General features: G+C 41.5%; 2 protein-coding genes across 3 annotated transcripts; both read right to left on the bottom strand.

The window, feature by feature from the left end:
- Window positions 1–218: 218 nt before the first annotated feature.
- On the bottom strand, window positions 219–22,103 carry GTF3C3 (general transcription factor IIIC subunit 3). 2 transcript variants are annotated; one of them, XM_058809665.1, is made up of 20 exons: window positions 21,897–22,103; window positions 20,767–20,869; window positions 19,474–19,697; window positions 18,987–19,110; window positions 18,311–18,502; window positions 17,835–18,000; window positions 16,855–17,002; window positions 15,708–15,780; window positions 14,604–14,684; window positions 13,489–13,592; window positions 12,734–12,905; window positions 12,090–12,292; window positions 11,423–11,524; window positions 10,392–10,527; window positions 9,501–9,738; window positions 8,954–9,144; window positions 8,204–8,328; window positions 6,761–6,913; window positions 5,721–5,847; window positions 219–420 (listed from the first exon to the last, which is right to left on the bottom strand). In XM_058809665.1, exons 1-19 carry the CDS (start codon window positions 21,993–21,995, stop codon window positions 5,725–5,727), a joined length of 2,757 nt encoding a protein of 918 aa, XP_058665648.1. In that variant the 5' UTR covers window positions 21,996–22,103; the 3' UTR covers window positions 219–420; window positions 5,721–5,724. The 2 variants fall into 2 exon arrangements, with proteins under 2 accessions (XP_058665648.1, XP_058665647.1); XM_058809664.1 differs by lacking the exon at window positions 219–420 and having other exon boundaries at window positions 5,130–5,847.
- A 446-nt stretch (window positions 22,104–22,549) lies between these two features.
- C8H2orf66 (chromosome 8 C2orf66 homolog) lies at window positions 22,550–25,507 on the bottom strand. The gene is made up of 4 exons (XM_058809946.1): window positions 25,363–25,507; window positions 24,701–24,843; window positions 23,629–23,820; window positions 22,550–22,676 (listed from the first exon to the last, which is right to left on the bottom strand). Exons 2-3 carry the CDS (start codon window positions 24,821–24,823, stop codon window positions 23,647–23,649), a joined length of 297 nt encoding a protein of 98 aa, XP_058665929.1. The 5' UTR covers window positions 24,824–24,843; window positions 25,363–25,507; the 3' UTR covers window positions 22,550–22,676; window positions 23,629–23,646.
- Between the last annotated feature and the right edge of the window lie 1,448 nt (window positions 25,508–26,955).

Here is a 26,955-nt window from a genome sequence, read left to right on the forward strand (position 1 = left end):
GAGCAGGGCTAAGAGTTGGACTCTATGGCCCTGTGGGCCCCCTCCAACTGAGAACTCACATGCTGTGATTATGTGAGGGGAAAGCCAACAGGAGCCATGCTCTGTTGTGGCCACCATGAGCTATGCCTCAGTTGTCTCTGCTGCAGGTCCCTCAGGAGCGCATACTGAGTAGGTCAGTCTTTCTTCCATTTCAGCTTCAATCATTTCAGAGAGTCACAGCTGGAAGGGACTTCTGGAGATCACCTAGTCCAATCCCACCTCCACCCCTTCCCCATTCAAGGCAGGGTCACCTGGAGCAAGTTACAGGAGATTTCCACTCAGAGATCCCAGAAACACCTGCTACTCACCCAGCCATCAGCCCTGTGCAGGCCAGAGTAGCAGGCATGGGAGAAAATATGTGGTGGAAAGAACTCTGAAACACTGTGAACCACACATGTCAGTTAGAGAGTGTTCTGGCTACAGACAGCAACAGAACTGAATCCAAAGAGTGCAAGTAGTAAAAGAGGGGGTTTATCACTTCCCTCTTCATTTGCACTTGGCACTTCATTCCCATTTTTTACTTGTTCCCATTCCATTATTTCTTGCTAGTCTCACTCACCTAGATCAGGATACTTGACTGGTTCCAGAAAAGTTGAGTAAAAAGTGATACTGTGCTACCAATGTTTTTACAGTGCTGGATGCGATAGCCACTTTCACACACTGGAGATCCTAAGAAACACTTAACTGCTGATAGGGTCATAAAATCACACTGCTGAAACAAATTAGTTGAAACATCTTTTGAATGTGTGTCATTTGATAATCAAAGTTGCATTTCTACAGTCGTCACTCTGTAACATATTGATATATTTTTTCTACTTGACACAGAATTCTTTTGTCATCTTCCTTAAGATAAATATGAATCAATAGAGCATTCAAAACATTTAAAAAGTCACTTTTTTGTATTCTTTACTAAGTTATTTTAATTCTATCTCTGCCTTCTTATTCTTATACTTATTTTTTGTCAAAGGTTTCTTTCATCTCTCCATTTCTGTTGGCTGTGCTTCTAGGACAGTGGCCTTCTTGTGGCCATCTGGACAATTGTACTAATCTGAGCAGCTACTCCTAAAAATATGCGGTTTGAAGACATTCTGATTTTTAAAATCTGTTTTACTGTTTCATATAACTGAAAATTTATACCTGAAGCAATTTATATACTGAGAACTTTTGTTTTTTGGTTTCTTTTTGGTTTGTTTTCTGACAAGGTAGTGACTTCTGCTCCTTTTTCCCCAGTGTGCCCAGTAGCAGGTACAGCTGGTGCTGGCAGAGCTGTATGTCAGCAAGAATAAACTGACCTGTGACAAAGTATACCTCCCAGCCTCCTACTTTGCCCCTCAAAGGGAAAACTTTGCTTTTATTCATCTAAGATAAGGTTGTTTAACCTGAACTCTTTAGTACCTCATCTGGAAGGAAGTGCTTATTTCTTTTCTCTACTTATTTGTGTAGTGACAAATGCACAGTCAGAGAGTTCTGTATCAAAATAATCTTCAGTGCTGCTCATACTGCCTCTGGGAGCCAAGATGCATCTCTAGGATTTGGGATAATTACTTTGCTTAATGTGTGAAAATAGCAGAATGGCTAACAGCCACCAGGGGGCATTAAAACAAAATAGATGAGTAAAAATTGGTTGAAAGATTGGAAACCTGTGAAACTCTATGTAATAGAATTTGCGACAGTGGTGAAAAGATTTCCACCTTTCTTCAAACAGCACAGAATGTGTAGGGATTATAAGAGAGCAAGAAAGCTGCATTTATGCAACAGTCCTGATGGTAGTGACAGTAGGAGGTGACCAAGGCATTGGACTTAGATTAAAACTAAATTTGTTGCTGGAGTGAATCTTGGAATTATTTCTATGAACGGATAAATTAGAAGTGACTCCTGCTTCTCCTGCTATGAGACTCAGAGAAAAGAAAACAGTGGCTCTGGGTAAAGAGACATTGTCACTTCCTTTCTGTGTTCCACTTCAAACAATGCTGGTTTGTTCCCGCACCAAAAGCAAGTGGAGATATTTTGTCGCCTCTCTTTTCTTTAAGACTGAAGTACAAAAGCTGGATTACAAGATATTAATTAAGCATATGCACCAAGTAACCCTTTCAATCTCAGCTATAATCCTCTGGTGAAGAGGAGGTGCACATGTGCCCTTTTCAACTAAGTGAAACTAAGTGGCATTTATCATATTTTAAAAGAAAAACATTTTTTTCTATAAGTCAGTTCAATTTAGTGGGGTTTGTATAAAGAGCTTTTGTTAACCCCGGCCTATTGTTTTTACCAGGATCAAAATACCTCTGTTAGCCAACCAAACAGAAGTGTTGTGGCCAAGTAAATTGCCCCCCTGTGCTGCTGTTATGTCACTGTATGTGACACCATGCAAAACCACCCACCACACCCAGAATCATTTGTCCTTACATCGTTGTATCACAATATCCAAATTATTATAGCCTGCATGGATTACTGTAGTAGTTTGGAATGAACACCTAAGGGATTAGATGTTTCTAGAGTATGAACAAGCATGAAGTAAAATTTTTTAAAAAGTATTAAAGTGCCCCAGCCTCAGGCCTTACATGCTTCTTTATCAGTCCAAGTATTGTTCTATGATTAGAAAGAGATCCCAATAGCAAAGAGTATTTCTGTAGCACTTGTCAGGTAAAGTTAGTCTGCCCTCATTTTCTCAGGAGTCTGAGGCACTCAGCATCTGGTTTCCCCCTTTCCTATGCCTCTGTATTTTATGCTGTGTTGGAGATCCATGTTGGTTTCACCACTCCTCTGAGAGAGGGGCCACTCTATTTCACAGCACAGCAAGAGAGCAGCACAGAGTCCCTACCCCTGTGTACAGGAGAAAGATGTGAAGGGTGTGCTGTTCCTGCCCCTCACACGTGGGACACAGCACACCATCTCTGCTCTCTCTGCAGTAATAATGACACCACCTTGCCTAGTTCACAACTGGCCTGGAAGCAGCAACTCAACGATGGCTCTCATCTAAGTCTGACAGCCTGAAAAGTCCTGAAAACCTCGAGCCAAGAAGAGAGCAGCTCCAAAAAAAGAGGTAGAAAAAGCAAACAAATTCATTTCAAAGAAGGAAGCAAAGAAAAATTACCTGAATGGTATTTTGCAGGCTGTTATGAGACATAATTTCAGTTTTCTAGCCTTTCTTTTGTAGTTCTTTACACTCAGGGGTGGAGAGCAGACCTCTTCAAGTTTAGTTTGTTTCCTGTCTTTTTGCCAAAAGACATACTGGAGCAACAAGGAATATTACAGGTACAGGAGAACTTCAAGGGACAGTCGTGTACTTAGAAAAGGTGCTTTGTACACACTTCATGCTTGGTTGATGTTCATTAAGCAAACACTGATCTGAAAGCTAACAGCTAATCTATTTAGCTCTGCATTCAGCTCCATGTCAGTGGTTTAGCTTCCCTTGTCCATGCCCTCTACAGACACCCTTCCAAAAGCCATGCTTACCTTCTTTGGGTAGTTTCCTCAGCCTTCTCCATAGTTAGCTCTTGTACAGCCATGTAATTAACTTTTTAGAGATGTCAGTATTAAACTGCTAAAACTTCATCTCTTCTTCAGTAACAACAAAGATTTCCCAAAGAGTCATCAGCTTCATAAAACAGCACATCTTCTCTAGGAGGAAAAGTGAGGAGTCTCCCCTTCATACCTGCCTGGCCAGCCAGGGCAAGGACCAGGCCCCCAGCTCAGCCCTGGAGAGGCTCACGTGAGCTGTGCAGGAAATGAGCTCATCTGACTGGCGATTGCCAGCCCTGGGAGAGCATCACCTGCAGCCAGGAGACTCCCTGCAGAGCCCAGGTGTGGGAGAATCTGGCACTTCACTTGCTCTGACAGTTAGATAGGTGTCAATTGCTGAGGCCAGCTGCAGATAAAAGGTGCTCACAGGGCACCCACCTGCAGGGAACCGCGAATTCTTGTTTAAACCCTAACAGCGGAATTAAATTAACTCTGACCTCTCACGGTGTCTTTTTTACTCAGGTTCTTTGCATTATGAGGTTGATAGTAAAATTACTATTTATAACAAAACAATGACTCTTTATTTGTAATCACTGTAAACCGTATGCTGTTGATAGGCTACATGGTTGCTTTTATCCCTCTTTCATCAGCTTTAGGCTAAGGCCTGGCAGGTGCTATCAAAACAAAGACTGGTTTGCAGAGGGTTCAGGTGAATTTCTGAAGACAGAGTCATGTGCCTGTGGCTGGATGCTGACGTGACTGGGGCAGGGAAGAACTGGCAGGACTGGCTGCTTATAATGGGAGATGATATCTGGGTCATGAGAGAACATAAGCTTTGGGCTATTTCAGGAGCATAGAAGGAATTCATTAGGTGTGTGATGTTACACCACACATCACCTTACCTTCATAAGAATTAGTGGAATTTGTTCAACCTATCCTAATGTGGAACAAAAGACTGGAGAAAGAGTAGTTGGAGCAGGAGATTCACATCATGATATGCTGAAGATGATTACAGCATGGGCAGTTTTCAAGACCAAAGATCAGCTCATCTTCATCACGGCCTACTCTTCTATGGGGTGCCAGTACAACCTGGCTTGAGGACAGGTGGTGTTGCACTCTGACCTGCTTCAGCAGAGCTGCTCACCTCCTCTGACCCCTAGCACTACTGTTTCTGTGGGACCTATACATGTTATTTGTGGTACTTCTTTAGTATAACAGAAGTTACACTAACAGGGAGAAAAGTATAACAAGTATAACAATAAAAGTATATTCTCCCTGTTTAGCATAACAGGGAGAGAAGTCTTGCATGACCCTGGAGCCTAGGGGTAGCCAAATACACTCTGAATTGTCTCCTGTTCCTCCAGAAATTTGGCCCTAAACTGTAATTTATGTGGTAGGACTGCAGACTGATGCAAGAGCCTCTCTCCCTTGAGGCAAATGGCTTTTCTGAGGACAAAGGGGTGGCTCAACACAGCAGCAAAGCTAAACACACCTGAGCTTCATTAAATTTTGCTGCTTAAAATTTGGTATGTGCCATATGGCTTTAGGTTTGTCCTATTCAGTAGGATATATGTTAGCTGAGAATAAGTAAACATCATCAACCTCAGAATTTTTATTAACAAGTTCACAGAAAGAATAGAAATTACATTGATTTCAGTAATACAAAGATCAATCCCCTTCAAATACAAAAACTGCTAGGAATATGAACTCCTAGAAAACTCTGAATATTTTACAGGTCTTGAAATACTGAATTCCTCATCCTCTAGGATGGTTCCACATTATTTTAATTTAATGCTGCACATTAAAATACATTATAATACCCTCATCACCAGTGAGTATGGCTTCTCCAGCAACCTTAATGGTAATTAGCTGAAATACTGCACACTGTACATTTTCCCCCACCAAAAGCCCTCAGCAAATCACTCTGGGCCTTGTTTTTCACTGTTTGACTCTATATCCAAAACTGAATCTATTTAGAGAGCAGTGCACCCAGGAGAAGAGCTAACAGCAGCCTCTGTGAGCACGTCAGGGGTGTGCTCAGGATGGCCAGTTACCACCCACACGTGATACAGGGCCAAGGGCAGAAGAACGCCACAAAGCCACAACACAGCACCAGCCATGTCCCTGACCCTCTGCAGAAAAATCTGTAATTAAAACCAGCTTCCCCAGCACTGCATAATGCAAAGGTCAATCCAAAGGGTATCAATTCCACCTGCACAAACCTCTTCACACAACTGCATAGGTATACAGCATCTTCTGAGCCATTCTGGTATTCCCACTGCTCTGGTAAATGAGTGACAAGTTAAAGGCAGTGTCTCTTCTCAAGTCTGTTTGATCTGTTTCTATTCCCTGTAAAAATAATGATTAAAAAAAAAGCTATCAATACACAAAAATAGTATAAAAAAGAAACAATGAGTAGCCATTACAATGGAATCAAATTCATAGCCAATAAAGGCTTTCAGCTGTATGGAAACAGAACAAGTATTCCTTGTGCTCTCCCTTTTTAAGGAGTTTCCAAATCATGTTGTTAATCACCAAAGTTATAAAATTTCACACTCAAAACATTAGCTCTAAGTTAAATAGCCAGCTTATAAACCAGCAAAGTACTACCTAATTTGTCTTTGCATGCTGAGCATTTGTTTCTCCAATCAGAACGTGAATATTGCCTGCATCTTTTACAGGGTCACAGACTGCTGCTCTGAACTCCCAGGGCTGACTAACACCCTCAGCTCTCACTTCACCAACACTGCTCCTTTTCTAAGCACCCTTGCAATGTTTCTACCTACCCATTCCACAGACCAGACTTGTAGATGTATGACACATCAATTAGGATCCAATACAGATCAATTAGAATTAAACTGTGGCTCAGATGCAATTAGGCATTCTCAGTACTGGTCCATCTTGCTCCAGCATGCTGTTTTATAGCATGGGTGAGTATACAGAACTTCCAGTTACAATTCATTGCATGTAATCTATAGAAAGGTCAGCTACTTAAACAGGAAAAGTTGTTTAGCAATCCTTTCTGCTGTTGCCTCAGCCTATGAGTAAATCCTTCAAAATTCATACATCTTTGAACTTAACACATGCTTAAATACATTATCAGGTGACAATCAGATCTGGGCTTCCAATGACAAGGAATTAAAATAGAAATTGAAGGAGGCACAACTACAGAGATTTTATGTACCTATTTTATCTATGTCTAAGGAATTCTTCACATTCTCCTGACTTTATTCTCTGTCCATAACTTACAAAGTTACAGTACCTCTAAGGTGAGGGGAGGAAGCTCAAGTGCTCTCTGGTAATAGTGGATTGCCAGGTGCAGCAGTCCCAGCTGGTGCAGGCCACGGCCTAGGTTGTAGAAGGACTCCTGGCATGGCCCACGCAGGTCCAAGTAGCGGTGAAGGAAGGAGAATCCCTGTAAGAGAAATTGAGCACACAACTTTTTCCTCCCCTCCTGTGCATTTTATTTTGTTACCATTTTGGAGTGTGATGATTCTGTTGTAAACACAAGACCTTCTGGAGACCATGCTGGTAATCAGAGAAGGTACTTCCTTCAATTTGAGGAATTAGTTCAGACACAAGCAGCTAATGATCATAATTTAGGTCGCCAGTAGGTCACTGTGGTTGAATTACTAATTAACTACCATAGCAGCAAGAAATTATGTAAAATCACTGAGTATAGTAAGCAGGAAATGAGAAGAGAGAGAGAAGGGAACTGTATTGCCAGGGGGTAATATAAATAGGACATTGTTCAAGAATGCATAAAAAGAGAACAGGGCAGTTTCTGTAAAAAAGGCAGGCTGGTTACAGAAAAACGTGGATAAAAGTATTAAAATTAGGTCAAAGTTTGCAAGTTCAAAACATCTTGAAGTTGGACATTGTCATAACTGGTTTTGTGTCACAACAGTTGGGGACCTGTAACTTTTGTCAAGATCAGTGCAAGCTACAGTCTTCCAGCACTTTCAGAAGTCACAAGAGCTCAGGATCCTCACCATATTGTGCTGACTGAGCTCAGAAGCTACAGGAATTAAAAGGTATTTCAAGTTAATGAAAATACTTGGTGTAAAGTAGAGGAAATTACTTCCAAGATTCTGTTTGGGACTACTCTGTCTGTGGTTTGTAACTGGATCTTGCAGATGGAAAGAAAAATGCAAATAATGAAGCTGAAAATTTGAAGGTAGCTAAACTGGAGCTCACAAGATCTTTACAAAGAGAGTGTGTAGAGGCACCTAAAAAGGGAAAAGAAAGACAGGGGGGAAAATCCACTTTCCAAGCCTGTACAATTTGCCTCAAGAATGCAGTTTATGAGACATAGCTACGAAGGGGACGTGGCATAGATTCCACTCTACAGCAATGCAAGCCAAAATAAATTTGAAAGAAAACTCAGATTACAACCACCAAGATATTCTATATATTATATAATATTATATATAATATATATATATATTATATAATATTTTCACAAATAGCTGGCAGCTGTTAACATCAAGGTAACAAGCTACCTTTACCATAAGGAGAGGAGATTCAGATGGTGTAACTATAGTTCAAAAGCACACTCATCTGTGCTCATGCTTTACCACTTGCCTCTTTAGAAATTATACCTTAACTATGAAAAATTATTTGAACAGAGTGTGTTGTAGCCATAACCATCCGCAAGATACAAAGGCAGGAAACACTGTGGGTAACAAGAACCTCACTGCCTCACCTGTACTAGAAGAGCATGCCTTTTCAGCACATATTTCTGAGAGGCCATGTGGATGAAAGTCAGGCCAATACAAAGACTGTACAAAGGCTCGTCTGGGTTTGCACGGAAGGCTTGTACATACTGACCTAAAAGCAAATAAATCAATAAAGACGTTGGTTGTGAAAAGCATTCCTTAAAAAGTTACAAACAAGAAAAAAAATATTTGAAGTAGAAGTGGGAACTAAGGAAAGAAACAGTTTAATACATCTACATCAAAATACACAGGAAAAAACAGGGAAGGAAATTGTGTATTTTCAGGACCCACTGGATTCTGAAGGAAGAATGCAGACTGTGATGTAAAAACAGAAGCAGAAAACGATCAGACACAGAAGGCAAACATGGTACTTGCTGGAATTTACATGTGACATTTGGAGGACTTGACTGAAAGCAGCAGGTTTACTTTGAAGGCCTGCTTAAAGCATGCAACCAGCTGCATTTGCTGTTTAAATTGGGCTGGTTCTGTCATTATCATCATTAGCCTCCAATTATCTTTGCAAGTTAGTTATATTTACAATGTGTGCTAAACTTGAAACGTGCCAGCTTAATTTTTATTAGCAAAACCCTTCAGCAGTGCTCTGATTTGTGTACAGAATAATCAAAGCACCAGACTAGCATTGTGAACCTATAATTTTCTGATGAAAAAAAAATCTTTCCCTTTACATAAACTTTCACTTGTTCTATTTGTTGATATTAGAACATGAAAGATATTACCAAGAGCATGCTTGAAACTGCCAGACACGAAGGCATTGTGCCCATTGAGGACACACAGCACGTGATTGTCAGGATTTTTCAGCATCAGGCGGAGACAAAAGCGATGGTGGCGGACATCCTGAGACTGCATAGTGACCTGATTGAAGATGTTCCACAGCTGGGGCTTATTGACATTTTCCATGACCATGATCCTACAGAATGAGACGTGTGCAAGAAATTAATAAATGCTATGTCGTATATACTGTCTCTTCAATAAAATCTCAGCAGTTCAGGGAAGATAACAAAGAACAGAAACTTAAAGAGAAGGTCAGGCAAAGATGAGAGTGAAAAACAGAACCAATGGTTCTGGCCAAATCAACCAACCTATTGCATTGTGCATTTTTGGAATCTGAGGCTATTGGAAAGCTCCTTCAGTTTTAGTAACCTCTCATTTAGCCAAGGCTGGAAAGCATCAGCCTGCCTACTTCAGCAGCATCATCAGCAGTGTGACTACAGCCTCAGTGCAGGCAATTACAGCACAGACTGCTCTGCCTTCCCAGCAGCCCACCTGATATAGTTGTAAGCTTTTCTGAAGTTCTTGTCCAGAATTGCTGCAGAGAGCCCAAAGTACTCCAGCTCCTTGCGCTTTTGTCTGTCCTCGTAGAAGGAGTAATATTCCAGAGAGGAATCCACAAGGAGCTCTGCCTCCTTGTAGCGGGAGAGGTCACACAAGGCATATATTGCCTTCAGGAGGAGGTTCCACCAGTCATCTTTTGTCAGAACGCTTGTGAGGACAGCAAAAATTGCTAAAAATATTGGAGCCAGAAAGTTGAGAAAAATTAGAACAAGAAATATATTTTTTTCAAAATAGATGCATACATCAAACTGTTATTTTCAAAGACATTGTAGCACTAACAGCTAATAGGAAGTATTTACTTTTTCTCAGTTTAAGGGCAGTTGATGAAACACCAGCAAAAAAAACCCTCTTAAAGTGGGAACAAAGAGCAGGCAATACACCCAGTTCAAGCTGTAAACATACTACATGAATGCAATGAGTCCCTCTCCCTAATTTATCAAGCAGTGCTTAAGAGCACGTGGCCTGGCTCAACCAAGCCTGGGCCAGCTAAAAGAAATCACACCGCTTTTACAGTGTATTTGTATTGCATTCTAGATTTGCGTGTACGATATTTCCCCTGAGGTGAATGTTGGCCCATAATATCTCTAGAGGCCCTTTTCAATCTGAATTATTCTGTAACCTTACTATTTTTCTCTGAATGGGGACTGTTCCCTTAAGATATATTATCTTCAGTTTGGCTGCCTTCTTTGCTCTAGAAATAAAGCAATGTTAACATGGACTGCATGGATTTAGCATGCAAAATAGGAGCATTTTTATCATTTTTCAGAACTATGGAGTTCACCTTGTTGCTTTGTTTTTAAGAAACAATCTGTGATTTGTTACCTTTCGCATCGCAATTTGCTGTCTCTTGGTCATCATTGTCAGAAATTTTATCCCTTGACACCTTAATAAGATAGAGGTGTCTCTCTCCAGATTTGGAACTAGATATCAAACACACCTGAGCTCTGCTCATTGCTACCTAGAAACAAATTTAAGGGCAGCATTTCAGATTACAATGTAACATCCTATGACAAAGGCAGCTTTATGGCCAATCCACCTAGCTCACCTTGCATCCCAAAACAGTCAGTGACACCACCATAGAGCAAGGTCTTCAGAGAGAACATTCCCAATAGGAATATCCTCTCTGCATTGCCTCGTGCTCCAGTGCAAACTGGGCTAAGCAAAAGCCATATACAAATTCTTCAAGCTACTTAAAAAGACTTCTCCTGGGATTGGAACATCCCCAGGTTTATTGAAATCAAGACTCTTTGCAGAGAAGCATAAGAACAATGCCTTTCTCTACCATTTTCAGAAGTGTGTGCATAGTCAGCTCTTCAACCAGTATAATACAATAGTTAAGGTATTGAGCAAATGGATAAAATGGAGGTCTAAAGATTCCTTTAAGTCACTCCCCATTTATAAATAAACAAAAATTAATTAACACAAAACTGCTACCATTGTATTTACTGGCTAAACAAATTCTTATTTTGTCCTTTTATCACAAGAAAATAATAAAGAAAGAAATCAAAAAGAAAATTGTTGAAATAGAAGCCAGTATCAACACCACAAAAAAGCTGTGTGCTCAGTGTTAAAAAGGCAAGAAGCAGCTTATAACTCAGTGGTTGTAAGCACACTGAGAACAGAGAGTTGAAGTCACTGTATCAATAATTATACACACAAAGTCCTCTGCTCTGAACACTACAGGCAGGAACACCAGTATTGCAGGCTACCTGCAAGATTACTACCTAACAAAATTATGAAACTACTCACATATAAAAGCCCACTAGCTTTCCTCCTGAGTTCATTTGTAGTCTGTCTTGACCCAAGTCACACATGCCCAATTTCACAGAATGCAGCAGGAGAGACTGGCTTACCTTCAGCAGCATGGCCAGCATTGTGAGCAAGGTGTCAATGTAACCATACATTTTGCCTTGGGAATACAACAGCGTGGAGCGATGCAGGAGAAGCTTTAATTCCTGGACAACAGTGAACACTGTTATTCAACCTCTTGCACAGAGAGAGTTTATAAAACAAACCAATAGGACTGGAAAAGTTTCCACAAAGCTGTAAGAATCTGCAGCAGCAGGTGAGCTCTCCCTAAACTGCTCTCAGGAGTTACTGTTCCAAATTCTCCCATTTCAGAGACATCTGGCATGACTCTTACCTATGGTGAGGGTCCTTTTGGAGAGGGGATTCAGAACCTCTGCTTACAATCAACAGAGGCCAAACTGTGTAGCTCACACATAGCAACTGCTGATGAACTTCATGCAGGGTCACAACTGGCTCTCAGTGGCCAAAAGCTTGAAAGTTTGTGCATTGCACAGAAGTTATCAGGTGGGACTGGGGAAATGCTGAGACAATGGTCAGGGACAAAGTCAGGAGGACGTGTTCCTGACACTGTAATGGATCAGTCACTGTGCTCTGCAAGCTCCCCATTGGGACGTAAGTCTGAATCCCTGGTCCTATGCAGACATGTTGGACTAGTAGCACAGTTTGGCAGATTAATACATCCTAAATGGAAGCACAGAACATGTTACCCACCTGCTGTGCAGCATTAGCATCCTGAGCCAGAGTATCTGGGTCATACATTGGCTCCAGAGCCTCCAGAGCTTTCTCCGGCCGGCCCAGCTGCTGCTGAAGTGTTGAAAGTGAGATTCTTGCATCGAGATGCAATGGGGCAAGATCAACAACTTTGGCATAGCTCTCTGCAGCACGCTCCATGTGTCCCAAAGCCTTCAAGCACTCTAGAAATACCATAAGCAATACAAGACACTTAAGTGGCAGAAAAAGAAGATTTCAAAGTTTGCAAATAAATTAACATACCTTCTTAGTAAAATCACCCCAAAAATGTATTTTTAAATGATAATATTCAGATATATGCACTGATGACGTATCCACAGTTTCACTGATGATGTATCCACAGTTTCACAGGATGAAATGCAGAATAGATGCTGCTTCACTTACATGAACATAGAGTACTTTTAGCTGATGTAAATTTAAGTGTACATGAAGAAGAAAAAAATGCCTGACAGAGTCATCATGATAAGCTTCATTCTGCAAATACCAATTCTCATTCAACCAGTCAATCTAAAATTGCCGTGATCTTGGATAAAGGTCCCTGGAAATGCTCAGCACTGCATTACCATCTCTCAGTCCCCCTGTTCAGCAGTCCTGCCTCCTCTCACCTGCGTGCCGAAGCCACACAACAGCCAGGTTGTACCGCTCTGAGCAGACAAGGGAGCTCAGGAGAGGCAGGGCTGAGTTGTATTCTCCAACATCCAGAAAGGCCTCTGCAACATCCAAGTACAAGTCACCCATTTCTTCTGGATTTTGTTCCACCAGAGTAGTCAAAAGAGGCTTTGAGAAAAAACACACAAACACTAAAGCACAAATAATCAATTTCTTTAAGGCATGCTTGTTGGAAGCTTGCATTTTTATCCTATGTTTTTTGTTCATTTGCATTCTGAACTACACTTCTTTTAATTAAATGTTACTTTAGAAGTGAAAAATAAAAGATCTGAAATTCAGCACTTCTGAAGAAGCCCCATTTTTCTATTCTAGACATTTCACACATCCAGTGGGTTTAAGTGTCCATCAGTGAGGAGTCTCCTTTTTGAAAGAAATCTTTAGATTTAGTATGGTTTTAAAACATAGTGAAAACATGTTCCTTAGTGTTCACAGCTTTCAATATGGTCCTGGGCCTGTCACAGCACACAGGCTGTGACTTAGTAATGTAACTTACACTGGCATGATTTCTAAGGGCAAAGATTTTATTTCTGCTATTACAGGCCTGTGAAGTTTCTCTCCTGGAGTGGGAGAGAAGCAAAAAGAACCTCCACAGCTCCCTCAACCACCTCAAGTCTATGAACACAGGAACAATTACTTGCTTTTGTGATTTCTTAGAACATTACCCCCACCTTGTGAGTTGGTTTCCACTTACACTGAGTGGCTCCAGGATGTTCAGGTGAATCAAGCACACCATCAGCTTGACTGTGATGTCTATGGGAACACCCTCAGGTATGCAGCAGCTGACCTTCTCCACAGCTGGGACAAGAGAAAGAATTTCCTTCTCAACTCAGAGGCTTTAAGAAGCACTTCTCAAGCACCACATCCCCCCCAGGCCATGCTCAGGAACTGAGAAAATATTCTTATCAGTTCTAGCAAGTGTTTGTCTGCCCTTCTTTTCCTCCTCCTTTATCTTCTCCAAGAGTTGGAGCAACGTCTTCCTACTGCCTCTGAGACAAATAATTCCATGTGAGGTACCAAGTGCTGTCAGTCTGCATCAAGTCCAAGTAGGATTCCACAGCATGTGCTTAGATCCTTTGCCTACTTAAGAGGTACCTCCTCAATAAAGCTTTCTTTAGCAATCTTTATCAATAAAGATTCTCTTTAACAATTCCCCTTTATTTTTTAAGGAATTGCCCTGTATCAAGGTGGTTCTCATTCTTGCTAAGTGAAGTCCTGTGTAGCAGGCACTGCCTGAACACATTGTTAAACAGAGTTAATACAGAACTTCACACAACTGGTAGGCTGAATGCAACCTGATCAGTATGCAAACATGAGGCACAGCAGCTACCCATGACAATATCAGCAAATGAGGGGTCACACAATAAAATTCCATTATCACAGGTCCTTCACATACAGCCATGACATCTCCTTAACTCCTGGTTAAGTCCTCCTTCACTTCAGTGCTTGCACCAGACATTCAGTGCTAAAACCGGAGAAAACTGGGATTTCCAACCTAAGGTTTCCCTTTTACCTCCTATGTTCACATCCCTTTACTGCAAATCACAACATGCAGACTAATTTATCATTCTTTGAACACTGCAATACCCAGCACAAGGGTGACTATTCCCCTACTGATATATTTTTTAAAAATGACAACTGCCAGTCTGGATTAGAGGGAAGTTCTGAGAAAGTTTCTGGATGAAGCCCTGTTTCTGTGCTGTCAGAAATCTCTAGATGTTATGTGATTGCAAGCTGGTTCTTAACCATATGATCAGTTCACAGACTTGTCTGAAATTAAAAAAAAAAAAAAATTAAAAAATTACTTACCTGGAGCACTGGATTCAGCAACTGGCTGACTTTGGCTGTCAGTCACTGCCTCCTGGTTTTCCTGAGTTTCTACTGCAGCATCTGTATATTTTTAAAAAGATTATCAGATTAACCAGTAGTTACTTGCCTTTGAATCCATAAATGACTGGCAGCTTACTCTGAAAAGTGGACTCCTGCTTTGGGTTGGGGCTTTTCTGTGTTGTATTGTTTTGTTTTTTAAGGACAGCAGAGCAGGGAGCAGTTATAAAAGTTATAAAAGTTACAAAGCAACAGAGAGCGGAGCCCAGCTCTATTTTAGAAGCCTTCTCTCAACCAATGGCACATAGGAGGTATATTGGAAACATTGTGTTCTAATTCCTAGGCCCATTATAATTTTGTTTCTTATAAAATATCTGCTGAAAGTCTCCATCAAGACAGTTGTTCATAAAACAAATGTATTTTTACCTGGCCAATCAGAGCAAAAAGTCACCAGAAATATCTTATACCTGTATTGTGCTTGGATCAGATTGCTGAGACAACCACTTTAATCACAAAACAGACTGTCTCCTTATGGAGTTAGTGTGCTGAGTCCATTCTACAGCTTAAATAAACATTTTCAGATTAAATTACTTTGATAAAGCAGGTTTCTCAAAGACAGCCCACTTCATTAAATTATGAGCTAGTACACCTATATTTCAGTTAGGTGGTTAATAACAGATGTAGGATGTATAAAGAACATTACTCTTAGGTCAAAGGTTGACATTCTTGAGCATAGTTGCCACTAAGCTTATCTTTTTATCCTTTTTTTTTAGAAGTTATTTAGCTGGTAGAAATAGCTGGTCTGATGTAAACACTCAGAGGAATGTTTAGAACTTTAAAAGCCCTCCAGTTGCCTGGAGAGCAGTCCTTGTCTTCAGTGAGTCAGCAGGGTGATGGGGACACCTGAGTAACTTCTTACAGCAGGCTGAGGTCACACCATGTTACTCACTAAGAGCACCCACACATTTCAATAGAGAAAAGCCTGTCAACAGTGCAGCAAAATATACCCAGGAGTTGAAAAGGTAAAGGAAAGATGTCAAATCACATGAACAGCAGGGTCACAGGAACCACTTGACAGCTACTTACCCTTTTTCTCCTCAGCTGCACTTCTTTCTGGTGCTTTTTTTTCAAGTACAATTCCCGTAAAATCTGTAATAACCTGAAACAAAAAGTTTTTTGTTTCACAAACTATCCAAGTTTACAAAAGTAACTTGGATAATTTCAAAGATTTAAAGCATAAATGGAGCAACCAGCCTATGTGACAGTTTTAGACATCACAGAAGTTATCAGAGGTAAAGCTGCATTCATCTACCCAAGTAGAACCTTCAAAAAGAAACAGGAAAATGGCTCTGTGACTTCAGTTCTACTGTAATAATAAATCCAGTAGCTAAATGCTGTGTACATAAAATTGACTGACTGACATTTAAGGAGGGAAGAAGCACAAAAAAGGGTCAGAGGAATTGTTTGCAGGCTCATGATACTATGCTCTGACAGAGAGCTGAATAAAATCTAAAGAAAGGGAAAAAAAAACCCTAAGTAATTTAATATCAACAAATAAGAATGTTCACAAGAAGAAGTCCCAATTTACAGTGTCTTTTCCATCAATCTTGGAAAGTATGACAATGGCCAAATACCAACATCTTCCCTCTCAAAGCCAGACCAAATCAAGTGGGAAATACTCCTCAAAAGTGAGATTTAACTAATTTGGACCAGATAAGCAATATTCTCTAATTCCTGATGCCTTAGAGTTAAGATGTATTGTCTTTCTGGGATGTATGCTTAGTGCTTAACAGATAAATTATTAGTTGCAACACAAGTCTGCCAGATAAGTCACAACAATCTGCATCTGAACCATCAGAGCACTCAGTGTCATGATTTTAACCTTCCACTCAGAGAATAACCTCTGCTGGTATTACTCACAAAACCAGCCTGAAGGTCTTCTCTGGCTACTAAGATTATGGTCGCTATAGAGAAGGAGAGGAAGGATCCCATAATTTTAAAACTCGAACAATGTACAAATCTATCAGCCTACAATTAATTCAATCCAACCATTAATTTAAATGCTAATTACTACAGAACTAATAGCAAGCAGTCTGTTTCTGATGAGCTCTATTTTTACAGAAGCAGGACCCCATTTTAGCACTGCAGGAACATAAATGATGAACATAAACCATCCATTCTGGCAGGCAAAGAGTGCTGAAAATGCCACCCAGATGCCCTGAGCTGTCCGTACCGCCAGAGCTTTGTCATACTGCTTGGAGGAGATGTAGAGCTCAGCTGCAATGTTCACATCCTCCATGGATACAAGGCTCTGGTGCTTGCTAAAGGCCTCTTCCACTATCTCAATAGCAGAGGTTACGTCATTGGCTTCATAGTAACTCCTATAAAACACAGACATGAGAAACCAGGTAATTCACATGACTGACAATGAACTGAAGCAAAAGGATTTTCATATTTCTCTGATTTTTGCTTATTAGCAAAGATTTTCATCAGTGAAGATTTTCATTAGCAAGTGGATGTTATAAAAGACAGTGAGAAAGGGGGTGTTTTTCCTTTCCATACAACTGTTGAAAACTTTTACATATTTTGAATAATTAACAATTTTTTTCTCCCATATTTGTAAGGACATTACTGGAGTGTTCATCACACCCTCCCCCATTGGAGTCAGGCATCAATCATGTCCCACATTAACCTGTTTATGAAACCTTCACTAATAACAATGTTATAATACACATCCTTGTATTTTTTGGTACATTACCCAAACACAAAGATCAAAAGACCTTAAACTGTTTTGAAACAGGCAGTAACAGTTGGTTGGCTGCCTACTCGGGTTAGAATGAGGACGTTAGCCACTAGGGTTCAGAACAGGATTTGTGATAGAGGGTGGAAGGTCATCGATTGCAGTTTTGATGTATGTAGCAATGGAGTGAGGAATGGGATTGAGGCAGCCAGGGCTACTACGCCTCCTAGTTTGTTTGGAATGGATCAGAGGATGGTGTAGGCAAACGGGAAGTATCATCTGGGTTTGAGGTGTGGAGGAGTGACTAGTGGGTTAGCTGGTGTAAAGTTTTCTGGATCACCTAAGAGGTTGGGAGAGAACTGCTTCCACGAGGAATCAGTTCACAGGTAAAACACAACTGTGTGAGAGCTACACACTTTAAGCACGAGGCTCCCGTGGCAAAGCAAAGGGCAGTGTGTGCAAGCCCAGCTCACTTGGCCATGTCCCGGGCCAGCTGCATGAAGCGCTCCCCGTCGGAGGGAGCCAGCAGGTTCAGGATGCGCCGGTAGCCGTCCATGGCCATCTTCTGCTCGCCCAGCTGCTCGTACAGGCTGGACCTCTCCCACAGGTAGCGCACGTTGCTCGGGTCGTACTTCAGAGCTACAGCGAGAGAGAGCAGCAGCACGGCAGAGTTTAGGAAATGCAACAGTGGGTTTCACATTCATTTCCTTGATTTGTGTTAGTGGACATGCACAGGGTTTTTGCAAGGACATCCTATATTACAGATTCATTTATCATTCATCTTTCATCAATATCATTCATCATTCATTCATCTTTTATCAAAGTCCAGACAGAGGTATCAGAATCTCAGCACCCTGAAGCAAACTAAACTAGAAAGCAGAAGATAACAAAATTATTGCCATTAGCACATAGCATTAATTTTAAATTATTAAAATGTTTGCTACACTACCTTTTGTGTAGCAGAACACAGCCTGCTTAATATTGTCCTGCTCCAGTGACATTTCTGCCAGTCTAACCCACTCCTCAGTATTGCTAGGATTTAAGTGAGCTGCAATCAGTCCAAACTGTAATGATTTCTCCATATCACCCTGGTCTTCATAGATCATGGCAAGAGTGGAAAATGGCTCATGAGCAAGAGGAGCTGTGAAAAGATAAAAAAGAATACGATTTATTATCTAAAATCCACACTGGAAACTTGCCTTTCTCAAAAAACAGGTATCAGAATTATATGAAACATGTGCTGTTCAAATTCAGGAAAACTTGCAGACAAGTTTCTGATTCCTGTCTGTAAATTATTAAACAAGCTGACTGAATCTAACACCATTTATAGTATTATTCTATACTGCAAGGCATGATGATGCTTATATCTTGTGTCTACAAAGACAGTAAAAGCAAACTGTGTAAAGCTAAGCCAAGGCCTGGGGCTCTGCAGAACTGGGGTGCTAGTTTCTTTTTATAAGCAAAAAAATAAAGGAAGTGCACCACATATTCTTAATTCTACTACTTATACCTGACTTTGCTCATACTGTTTATTTTCATCTTCAGTGAAGCCACACTGAATCCTGCTCCTGCACATGGACACTTGCCCCATCCTTAAAGCCCAGAGGCTGTCCCTTCTCCCATACCTTGTCTGATGATCTCCATGCACATCAGAATGGCCTCCTCACGCTCTCCTCGAGCAAATCTGATGTTGGCCTCTCCCATCAGACCCCTCAAGGCACGGGGAAGTTTGCTGCGAGGTCTTTTCTCCTAAATGGAAAAGGGATGCTGTTTCTGCCCAAATCCAGGAGACACCCAGTTGTGCTTAACACCACCTAACCCCAATTTATTTAAGTATTAGCAATAATAAATGACTGGCAAAAAAGACTTGCCAATGTTCATAGTTTTCTGATGCTGGGAAAACTGATTTCATTATTTCTGAAGGCTTTAAACAGTAAACAACAGTGCTTTTATAACAAAGAAAGCATAACAAACACCAGCATAAGCAGGATTATCCTACATGGAACAATTTTCAGGCAAGTTTCCCAGTAAGCAGCTAAAAGTCACACAAAGTGGCATTCATGGACCATGGTCAGAGGACACATAGAAGTTAATGAAAGTTTAAATACTTGCTTTCATCATTTTCTTGGTCTCTCGATTAAGAACCATCTCCAAAACAAAAACATCTCCAGCTGTAGGCTGCTCTGTAGTTTCTTCTTCCTCTTCTCCTCCTCCTCCTCCTTCTTCTTCTTCTTCTTCCTCCTCCTCCTCCTCTTCATCCTCCTCCTCTTCATTTTCCCCAAGCATGGATGCAAAGACCCGATGGACAGATTTACTGACCCCATCTGCTGTTTCTCCTTGTTGAGAAAGAAGTAAAATAGGTTTTTGATATAATGAAGAGAACGTGCTGCTTCCCTGGACAAGTGCAGAGAAAAGAGCAGCCCACTTGAAGCAGCTATTCTGTAAGAGTGCTGCCTACAGAAATGCACAAAAACTATGGACAGCCTCTTTGGTTTTAAAGCTCTGCATTATTCATCACCAATGCCTGGCATGGCCCAGCCTGTAACATCTTTTGGATATCTGAAATGAAAGCAGGGAGGAATACACAGAATGAAGCCCACAGTTTAATCAACATTCTTCTCAATCCAGAAGAATACTAAGCAACTTTCAAGCACTGGGCTGGCTGGCTGCAATCAGCTTTTCAGCTGAAGAGGCTGTAAGTGAGCAGACAATTCTACTACACAACAATCCAGCAACCAATTTTTCAAAGCAATTGAAAACAAGATGTTGTAACCATTCCATCCATGACAACAAGTACCTTTTAACATGTGTAAATACAAAATCCAGATTATTTGCATTTCTCTGGAAAAAAACCAGAATTCTTTAAGTAAGAAAACTATGCTAAGTACTCTGAGTAAATATGTTTAAGGCACATATGTTTTTTTAAATTCACATTTTTTATTTACAGCTTCTCATTATAAACTGAATCCAGGGTTATAACTGACCACAGATCTATATACAAAATTCAAAATATGTAGGGTTCAAAAGTTTGAGCCGGGGGATTGGACACATGATTAAAAATAACCACAATATCAAGTTGGGACTGAAAAATAAATCTATCATGCATTGCCTACATAGGAGAGGGATTTGGGGACCACACCTGGGTTTATGGTTATTTTTTTTTTACTTGGATATGTTTGGTTATTTTTATTCTGACTTGGATATAAAGCATCTAAACATAAGACTTATCTTCCCCTGTCCCCATCTGAAAAATCCCATAATTACTAATTTACTTTCCCTTTTATTTCAGTCCCTTCAGAGACCAGAAGGGGAAAAATGGAGCCAGGGTTCTATGGAGTCAGTTATTAAAGAGCAAATACTTCCAGTGTCTTTTTAAATAGGAATGATTATGTTAGAAACACCAACCATCAGTTTCATCCTGACTTTGGGACTTCCCAGATGCTTTTCTGGATGAAGATGGAGCCTCTACATCTTCTTCATTTTCCTCAGCAGATGCATTTTCACCATCCTATACACACCAAAAATACAAATTATTACCTCTATAGAATTACCCATTTTTTATTTCCCCACATATTAACAGTCACCATTTGGCTTTCCAGCCTTTGCACTGCCAGTGAAACAGGTGGGATAAGCACTGCGTTTTTAAGTGAATAAAACCCAGCATTCCTTGCTTTCAGGACATTTATATTTGTATCAATGTGGGAGACTCAGATGGTGACTGTTCACACTACATCAGACTGAAGAGACCAGTCCATTGATTATTGGGCACTACAGTGAGGTGGGATGACATGGTATTAGAAAAAAAAGTTCTGTGTGACAAATCCTTCCAGGAGCCAGTCAATATCACAACAGCAGTCATGAATCCGGTAAGAATGCTGCCCCAGGGTAACACTGATCCTTCCATGACAGCTGAGTTCTGCTCAATCTGCTCTCTGAAGGCCACGGAATGCACAAATTCAGTAGCACGTTGACACAAATATAGCAGAGTTAAAAAGAACTGCAACACTCCGACAACTCACGCTTGTTTTCTTTTAATCACACCGCCTACGTAGCGTCGGACACAACGTGTTTCCCTATATTTACTGCTGCCAAGAATTCAAACGAGGAGCCGCACTGGCTCTCCCTCAGATGCTGCTGGGGGAGCTGGATCAGCATAATCTGCATGAGTTCATACCCGAACCAGCTCCTTGCCCCGACCCGAAGCACCGATTTCCCGCGGGCCGGGCGGTGCTGCCGGGCCGGTGCCTCTGCCCAGAGCGGCGGGAGGGCAGAGCTGCGTCCTGCGGCCCCACCGCGGCTTCTGCTGACCGGGACACCGACACTCGGAACTCGGAGCCGCAGGAGCAGCGAGCGGGACCCCTGCACACACACAGCACGGGCCGTGCCCTGCCAGGTGCTGACACCGACACTCTCAGCTCCGGAGCCGCAGGAGCAGCGAGCGGGAGCCCTGCACACACAGCACGGGCCGTGGCTTGCCAGGTGTTGTCATGATGGGGCGGCCCGGGCCGTGGGGCGGCCAGGCGGGGCAGACTCACCTTCTCGCGGCTCTTGCGCTCCTCGCGGCGCTGCTCGAACTCCTCGAAGGAGATCTTCCCCTCCAGGTACTCGATCAGCTCCGGGCTGAAGCCCGACATGGCTCCGCCACGGCCCGGGGGAGCCCTGTGAGGGAGGCACCGCGTCAGTCCCGCTATGGCGCCCGCCGCTACAGCGCCCGTCCGCGGGAGTTCCGTGCGGCTGAGGGGCCTGAGGGCAGGGCGGGAGCGGAGGGCAGGGCGGGAGCGGAGGGCAGGGCGGGAGCGGAGGGCGGGCACCGAGCGCTGGGCCCGGGGCTCGGCGGCTTCTGCTGCCTCGAGCGCCTCGGCCTGAGGGGCTTTAACTCCGTACTCAGGGTGAGGGGGCAGTTCTGAGCACGGCAGGGTCGGAAAAGGGCGTGCGGGGCCGGGTGAGGCACAAGCAGCCTGGGGGCCACCAAGGACGGGGCTGTACCCACAGGGGATCTATCACAGAGCACCTTGGGACATGTGCTAATAAACTGAAGGGGAAGGTTTATTTCCCAGCTTTGAACAAAGACACTCGGCAGTGGTTAAATGCACTCCCCGTTTATTCACACTTAAGCACAATTCTGCTCACAGACTGCAGTAGCACACATTTGTCAACAGACAGAATAATGCTCATTGCAGCAGGACACCAGATTCCATTGGCAGAAATGGGGACAGTGAAGAAACTTTGGCATTGTCGGGTAACAGTTAAAAAGTCAAAGCAGTAAAATTTTGCTGTGAAGGTTTCCACTTGGCATGGACCTCTGAAATTAATGCCTAAAAAGACAAAAAATACAAATACGTGAGACTAATACAAAAATATCCATATGCAACCAATGTGTGATCCAAACCAAGACAAAAAAACCACTGGCTAAGCCTCTGTTCCCACAAAACAGTTCTGAACACTGAAAAGAACTACCACAATCATCCTGAATTATGCAGGACAAAACTTCCACCAGTCATTTTCTCACTGCTTCTGTGATTTATAGTACAGCATCCCTTCTGAAGTCCCTTTTTTTTTTTAAATGCACAAAATGCACCTTCTTTGGTGCCTCTGTTTTTCATAAATCAGCAAAAAGAGAATTCAGCATTAAAATTTGAGTGCAGTCTTTATTATGGTTCATGATAATAAGAAAAAAGCTTTGATTTTGATTATAAACAGACAAGGTGTTAAGCAGGCCAAGAACAGGACAGAGCTGGAAATCCTAAGCTGAATATTGATTACAAATTAAGCACTTCAAGATACTGAGTAAATCACCCAAATGCTTTGATTTAAATATTACTGAAATTCTCAGCAATTTGTAAACCAGAAGAAAACAATGTTCATTGTGAATGCAAAGGAGAATGTATGCTTTTAGTGCAAGAACTTATGCTAAATTAATTTTCCTAATATAGATGTATCACACGAAACCATTAATCTCAATTTGTAATCTTACTCTTTTCATAAAACCTGCATCCCCTATTATCTGTAAATTTTCAGAATTCTCCTCCATATGAAGGAGGGGAGAAAAAAGAGAAAACAAAAAATCAGGGTCTATAGAGGTCTGCACAAGGACCCTGTGTTATTTTATCTAAGTAGCAATGATCTCATCAATCTCTGCCTCAAGAATTGTAAACCCCACTTCAGGCAAGGGTCAAGGTACTACATTTTTAATTCCTTCTGAGAAAGAAGTTGCTTTTATATTTCAGTCAGAATCTTGGTTGCACGTAACAAGGCACCCTCTTTTACCTTCATCAGCAGAATCTTTCAGCCTTTGAAATAGTTCTGAAAGGATTTTTTCTTTTCTTCATAATCGGCAAATGCAGAAGCAATAGGATCTGAGTAGAGCCTTGATCCTTCATTGTTCACAGTGAAAGTGGCTGGGAACTTCCTGAGATCCAGACCCCTGCCCGAGAAGTAAGCCTGGAGTGTTCTGAAAAACTGAGCAGATTGTGGACGTGAGAATAAACAGAGCATGGCCCACGGAGATTAATTATTTCTCCTGACACAGATTAGATGGAATGTTTATTCCTCTGTGGGATGAAATCCTCAGTTCTGATCATAACCTGATACATGTAGGCAACCTAATTGACACATGCCCACTCCATCCATGGCTTGTGCATTTTGTGAGAAGTCAGAAGAGCAGCAACTGTGTCCTGCTCATTTATGCTCCCCACTGACCCATGGGGGCTGAGAGATAACTGCACCCTTGGAAAACAGGCACAGCCAAGCCCCTGCTGACAGCAAACAGGACACCTCTGGAAACATTTCAGTAGGAGAGAGCAACAATGGGCAATTGATTTGAACTGTTCCCCAGCAATCACTTCCAAGGAGAAATTAAAGCTTCTTAAAACACTGAGGAAATATTACAGGAAACCGATTCTTTTCCTTCACAAACTCTTTAAGATTGTGCAAATGTTCTCTGAGTGGTATTTTCATAGCTGTCAGATGCAAACTTATTTGTACTTCCATGAGATGAAACAACATGCAATCAGAGCACACATCTGAAAGAAACACAGTAATCGTTCCTCTTCTGTTTCACAAAACAAGTGGCTGTATAATCAAAATAATTTTTTAAAAATGAAAGCTGCTGGATGGAGATATAAGCACATTTTGAGCACTACTGTGCTCTGAGAATGTCTCTTCAGTTAAGGGGTACATCTTGACTGAGCAATGGTTATTGACCATACAAAGTGCACAGCTCCTAACATTACATCTAATGGCCCCCTCTTGCCTTTAAATTTAGACAATAAGGAGTCTCTTCATGGAAAACAAAAAAACACACAGAACTTCAGCTCTCTTTCTTGAAACATTTCCTTACCAGGTCTCTGTTTCTGGGGTTATCAAGAGGCTTCCATTTATCTTCTGGTTGGAAAGGAGCCCCCTTTGCCAGTCCTCTCACAGCCAATACTACACACAGACCCAGGAGCAGCCCTTTCCACATGCTGGAGATGAACAGACTGCCTGTAAGAAGGGCAAACACACGAACTCCTTACATCCTACAGAGCTGTCACTGGCAACACACAAAGCATGGGAATCCAAGCAAAGTCTGCCCACTGCAGATTACACCCATGTGCTAGCAACTCTTTGTTTTCATAGTACTAAGGTCCTCGGGAGAACAAATTGTTCTAAACAAGTGTTTCCCATACCAAAGCTATTTCTAGACACTGGACTCTCTTCTGAGGGACCAGCAGAACACTCAACACAAAATATTACATTTGTAAGTTTACATTAATTACATAAAGCCATTTTCAGTGGCTAATACAGCACCAGAGCTCTGTATGCTCCAAGGAGAATGCAAAAATGTGACTCAGGATCCAGAGAGCTCAGTTTAATAAAACTGCATTACATTTTACTACATATAATAACAAGTGCAATGGTATTTAATACAGCCTGGTCTAACATACTAGAGATCCTTTTCACAACTTGACTCAGGGGGAGAAAAGGAATTCTCCCTCTCACATTCTTTAAAATAGAGCTTACCAGGGAATTTGGCTTTGGCTTGCCCCTTCTTGGTTGGTCTCCTCGTAATCAGTGAACAACCTGATCTCTGCACTTATATTTCTAGTAGACTGTAGGTGGGTGTCAATGACGTTAGCAGGAGCTCAAAAATACAGTAATGATTCCATTTCCAACCATGACATAAAGACCTTTGAGAATTTCATCCTTGGTACTCTTCAGACCTGTTGCTATTGAACAGTGCAGCACTAATTCCTCCCAAGCTGTATTGCAGAAATTGGTAGTAGGCATGCAGGAAGTTTAAAACAATTCCCAGGAGAAATGGCACAGCTTTATCAAAATATTATTTTTAGTTAGAAGTAATTAGCTGTCTCTCTAGAATGGTGACTAATGGTTTTCAAGTAAATGAGATATGGATCACTCTCTTGATGCTGGAAAAAGAGAGGGAAAAGTAAGGTCTGCTTCAATATCCAAAATCATAACATTTTAATGGAAGCATTGCTTTCCTACCCTGATTTTATCAGCAGTTAATATCCTCCTGTCACACTAGAAACTAAGACAAAGGCTGCAAGGGGGACTCTGCTAATTTACCTTGGCCTTAGTGCACAGCATTCTTCATATCAAAGCTGCTCACATTTTTTATTTCACTGCACTCTTCTCTCCACTATATAGATGATACATGATTTAGCATCACATATATCCCTAAATAGACATGTTAAAATTTAAAAAATTTGACCATCACCTTACTCCAGAGTGTAGATGTTTGTGTCTGACTGGAAGCTTTATATTTTTCTTTGGTTTAAATTTTGAAAGCAAAATAAAAACTTGCCACCACCCTTCCAGGAGGGTGAAGTTTTGGACACCCAAACATCATTAGCACTACAGTAAACAAAATCCTAGCAGTGTTATTTTCAAGCTGATCCCAAGCACCAACTCTTCCATTCCCAAAGATGACGAAGAAACCCAGATGTCCCCAGGATATGCACTGGCCAAGGGGAGGACACTTGATAACTCCACAGTTAGCACTTGTTTCTGTTCTACTCCCTTCTGCTAATTCAGCAGCTTATTTTTGTGACTACAGTAATATGTAAAAATTCAAGACAACTTATCCAGCTTGTTTATTATTCTGCATATTTGAAGTTTTAAAAAAATCATACACACAAAAAAGAGAATCCATTAAGCCACATCAATTATGCTTCATTACACTCAGCTTCCAGATAGTGGACTCATCAAGAACAGAGCAGTAGCACCAGAAAAAACACAAAAAAGGCAGGTCCCAGCATAAAGGAACTGTCTTTGTTGATATTCTAGGTAGATGCTTATTTCAGCTAGAAGTAGAAATATGCTTCTGTAGAGAAAATGTCAGGAAGGGGAAAAGGCAAGATTTACAGTTTGGTTTTAGACTTTAGTTCCTTATCTTTGGAAAGAGGAGGGGGGGAAAAAAGCCAGAAGAGCTGGCAGTTTTCTTCTACCTCTTTTCTCCCCCTCAATTAATTTATTCCATTGATTCCTCTACCAAGAACTGGGGATATGCAGTGTATTCAGTTAATAAAACATACTGAAGTCATCTGCAAATATGAAACAGGCTTTGTTACTGAAGGAACTCAGGCAAATGTG

This window comes from Ammospiza caudacuta, chromosome 8 (assembly GCF_027887145.1).
Source record: "Ammospiza caudacuta isolate bAmmCau1 chromosome 8, bAmmCau1.pri, whole genome shotgun sequence".
Lineage (NCBI taxonomy): Eukaryota > Metazoa > Chordata > Aves > Passeriformes > Passerellidae > Ammospiza > Ammospiza caudacuta.

What these genes read in the sequence shown, in the direction of transcription:
- C8H2orf66 (XM_058809946.1), bottom strand. Translation starts at nt 24,823, where the DNA reads ATGTGGAAAGGGCTGCTCCTGGGTCTGTGTGTAGTATTGGCTGTGAGA. An exon ending in ACCCCAGAAACAGAGACCTG is followed by an intron (nt 23,821 to 24,700) that starts GTAAGGAAATGT and finishes CAATCTGCTCAG; the next exon opens with TTTTTCAGAACACTCCAGGC.
- GTF3C3 (XM_058809665.1), bottom strand. Translation starts at nt 21,995, where the DNA reads ATGTCGGGCTTCAGCCCGGAGCTGATCGAGTACCTGGAGGGGAAGATC. An exon ending in TGCAGCTGAGGAGAAAAAGG is followed by an intron (nt 14,685 to 15,707) that starts GTAAGTAGCTGT and finishes AAAAATATACAG; the next exon opens with ATGCTGCAGTAGAAACTCAG. An exon ending in AGCAAATTGCGATGCGAAAG is followed by an intron (nt 9,739 to 10,391) that starts GTAACAAATCAC and finishes CAATATTTTTAG; the next exon opens with CAATTTTTGCTGTCCTCACA.